Genomic DNA, 2,560 nt, shown 5'->3' on the forward strand with positions numbered 1-2,560 from the left:
TAAACACATACAGTATGTGCATCATGATTCAGAGGATGCTGTATTTAATTTTAGCTTTCCAATCCCTTCCTATATTTTGTGAAATCTACGGAGGGAAGCCACTGACCAGCATGCCGTCCAGTGAAGCGCTTAGCTATACTGCAGCCTCTTTATTTTCATTTACACCTGTCAAAAAGCAGGTGACGCTTTCTTTTTCTTTCTCAGAATGAAAACCTGACTTGCAGCATTGCTGCACTTTGGGGGTCAGTCACCGCATCTGGGACAAAAAGGAAAACGGTCGGTAGGACATTTTAATCTCCCTGTCAATAAAATCGCTCTGTGGCAGCGAACCGTTGGAGGATTATGCTTTAAGACATTGTGGAGTGGATAAAGGGCATTTTCAAAGTGGTTTTAGATGCTTGGGGACAAAAAAAAAAAAAAACCCAAGGGAAAACAGGAGTAATTTTAAAAATGTTTTTATTTCAGCGCTTGTTAAGCAAAACATTGAAAATAAGGTCATGCTACATGAACAAATGGGCAGTTTAGCAGCTCGGTAAGATTGTGGGTGGGCGGCCACAGAATGTGTTTCCTGTGTTACATGTGGTGCAGCCGCAGTTTGTCGCCACAGGGTAGATGAAGCTCTCTGGACAGCCCTCGATGAACTTCTCCTCGTAGGTCCAGTCTCCGTTGCAGATGTTCTGTTGAGGCTGGTTACCATGGTTCATGAATATGGAATCCTGTCACCAACAGCAACAAACATTACATCCCAAAATAAATTGTCATACAGAAAGGAATGCCTGAGATGGATGACTCCGTCTCAGGTTAAAAATGACCAGGCCATAAATATACAACCATACTTTATGAGAGAAAGTCTCTGCTACAGTGTTATCGGACAGCTTTCAAGAAATGAATACTTGACTAAAACTAAAATAGAGAAAGAAATACTGAAAACTATGAAAATGAACAATCATGACAGCCTTATGCTCTGGCCTTAAAGGTATTGTGACATCATTTTTAACATGCTTTTAACACTATTAAAAGTCTTGGCCAACATCCCTCAAATGTGTCTAAAAGAGTGTAACAAGAAAAAATTCACTCTAGTACTCTATTCCTGGCTTTTTATTACAGTGTTTTTTTGCGCCGTGAAAAACGCTTCCTTTCCCCCCTTTCCTGTCAATCATTGCGCCGCTCCTCCTCCAAACCTCCTCCCAACCTCCTCCAACGCTCACAGCGGCGTCGGAGAGTTAAGCCGGGAGCGACAGGCGAAGCATGCACGGAAAAGCAGCACGGCGAACCACAGCAAACAATCATAAAAATAAAGGCATGCAAGCAGCAGTGTCCCCTTATCTTAAGTCCAGTCAGTGGCCGCGGGTCTTCTTAGCAGTTTTCCTCCGGTGATTAGAACAAAAGAGGCTCTAAACAGCTCCGTGTTAAGCCTGATTTATGGTTCCGCGTTAAATCGACGCAGAGCCTACGCCGTAGGGTTTAGCGTACGGTGCGCGTCGCCGCGTAACCCTACGCCGTAGGCTCTGCGTCGGTGTAACGCGGAACCATAAATCATCAGCCTTTATGGTGCGCTGGAGAGGAGAGGAGGCAGGGAGCTGGGTGGAGGGGGCGGTGATTTAGCGGGTCGTTACGTAACGATCCGCCACCAAACCAGGTGCGCCGTTTTTGCATAGTTATGCGGAAAATCCCAGAAAGCACACAATACACTGAATGTTAAAAGTTCGTTGTTTTTTGGGTGTAATTGATGTCAAGACACCCAACAAAACACAAAAAATCAAGAAAAATTTGTTTTTCATGTCACAATCCCTTTAAACAAATGCACACATGCATGCAAAATACTTGCATAGTACCTGACAGGTATCATGACAGATCGCATGCAAGAAGTGTCACAACTTAGAAGTGTTGTTTTGACAGTGTGAATCAGCTGTCACCTCCTGGTAGCACCATCCTTCACATATGGTGGTGTGGATTAACTCGGTGATGCCGCAGCGCTCCACGCAGATGCTGACGTCTTTCAAATGACACCTGGAGCAGGATCCCTGCCCCACCTCCACCATTGCCAGCACTGCTGCCATGACGACCAGCTTCATCCCCTGGTGGGTGCAGCACAGATGAACACCACGTGTGGGGATCAGGTTTCACACGTTTTAAACTATCCCAGAAGATCCAGCACTTTCATCAAAATGTGTTTCTAGCACTGCAACTTTTTCTTTTCTTGATTAAGATTTTTGAAGTTTACATTGTTTTAGGGACTTGTAGATGAAAACTGATGGTTGTTTTAATTTAAAAATGGGTTTCTTGCAATGTTAATGTGGTTGTATTGTATTAAAATGATATAAAACAAATCTAAAAGAATGCTCTTAATCACCATCCCACCCTATTGTGAGCACATTGGAAACAAGGAAAGGCCGATGATATCAATTAAAGCTAATGTGTTAATTATGATTTTACTGAAACAAATTCAAGAATAATATTCAAGAAGAAAGTGTTTTGAAAGCCAAAAGCAAAAACACCCCCAAAACAAACCCCATTTTGTTTAAGTGATGAGAGAAGACTTGTAGCCGCTGCCTAGAAA

At 43.1% G+C, this 2,560-nt stretch overlaps 1 protein-coding gene across 1 annotated transcript; it reads right to left on the reverse strand.

The window, feature by feature from the left end:
• Positions 1–521: 521 nt before the first annotated feature.
• Positions 522–2,093, reverse strand: LOC133419849 (gonadotropin subunit beta-1-like). The gene is made up of 2 exons (XM_061709315.1): positions 1,917–2,093; positions 522–716 (listed from the first exon to the last, which is right to left on the reverse strand). The coding sequence occupies exons 1-2, from the start codon at positions 2,073–2,075 to the stop codon at positions 522–524; spliced, it is 354 nt and encodes a 117-aa protein (XP_061565299.1). The 5' UTR covers positions 2,076–2,093.
• Positions 2,094–2,560: the final 467 nt, after the last annotated feature.

This window comes from Cololabis saira, chromosome 2 (genome assembly GCF_033807715.1).
Source record: "Cololabis saira isolate AMF1-May2022 chromosome 2, fColSai1.1, whole genome shotgun sequence".
NCBI lineage: Eukaryota > Metazoa > Chordata > Actinopteri > Beloniformes > Belonidae > Cololabis > Cololabis saira.

Bases quoted from the DNA above. Each gene is read 5' to 3' on its own strand.
- LOC133419849 (XM_061709315.1), bottom strand. From the start codon at position 2,075: ATGAAGCTGGTCGTCATGGCAGCAGTGCTGGCAATGGTGGAGGTGGGG. The intron at 717-1,916 runs GTGACAGCTGAT...TGTTGGTGACAG, and splicing joins AAGGATGGTGCTACCAGGAG to GATTCCATATTCATGAACCA.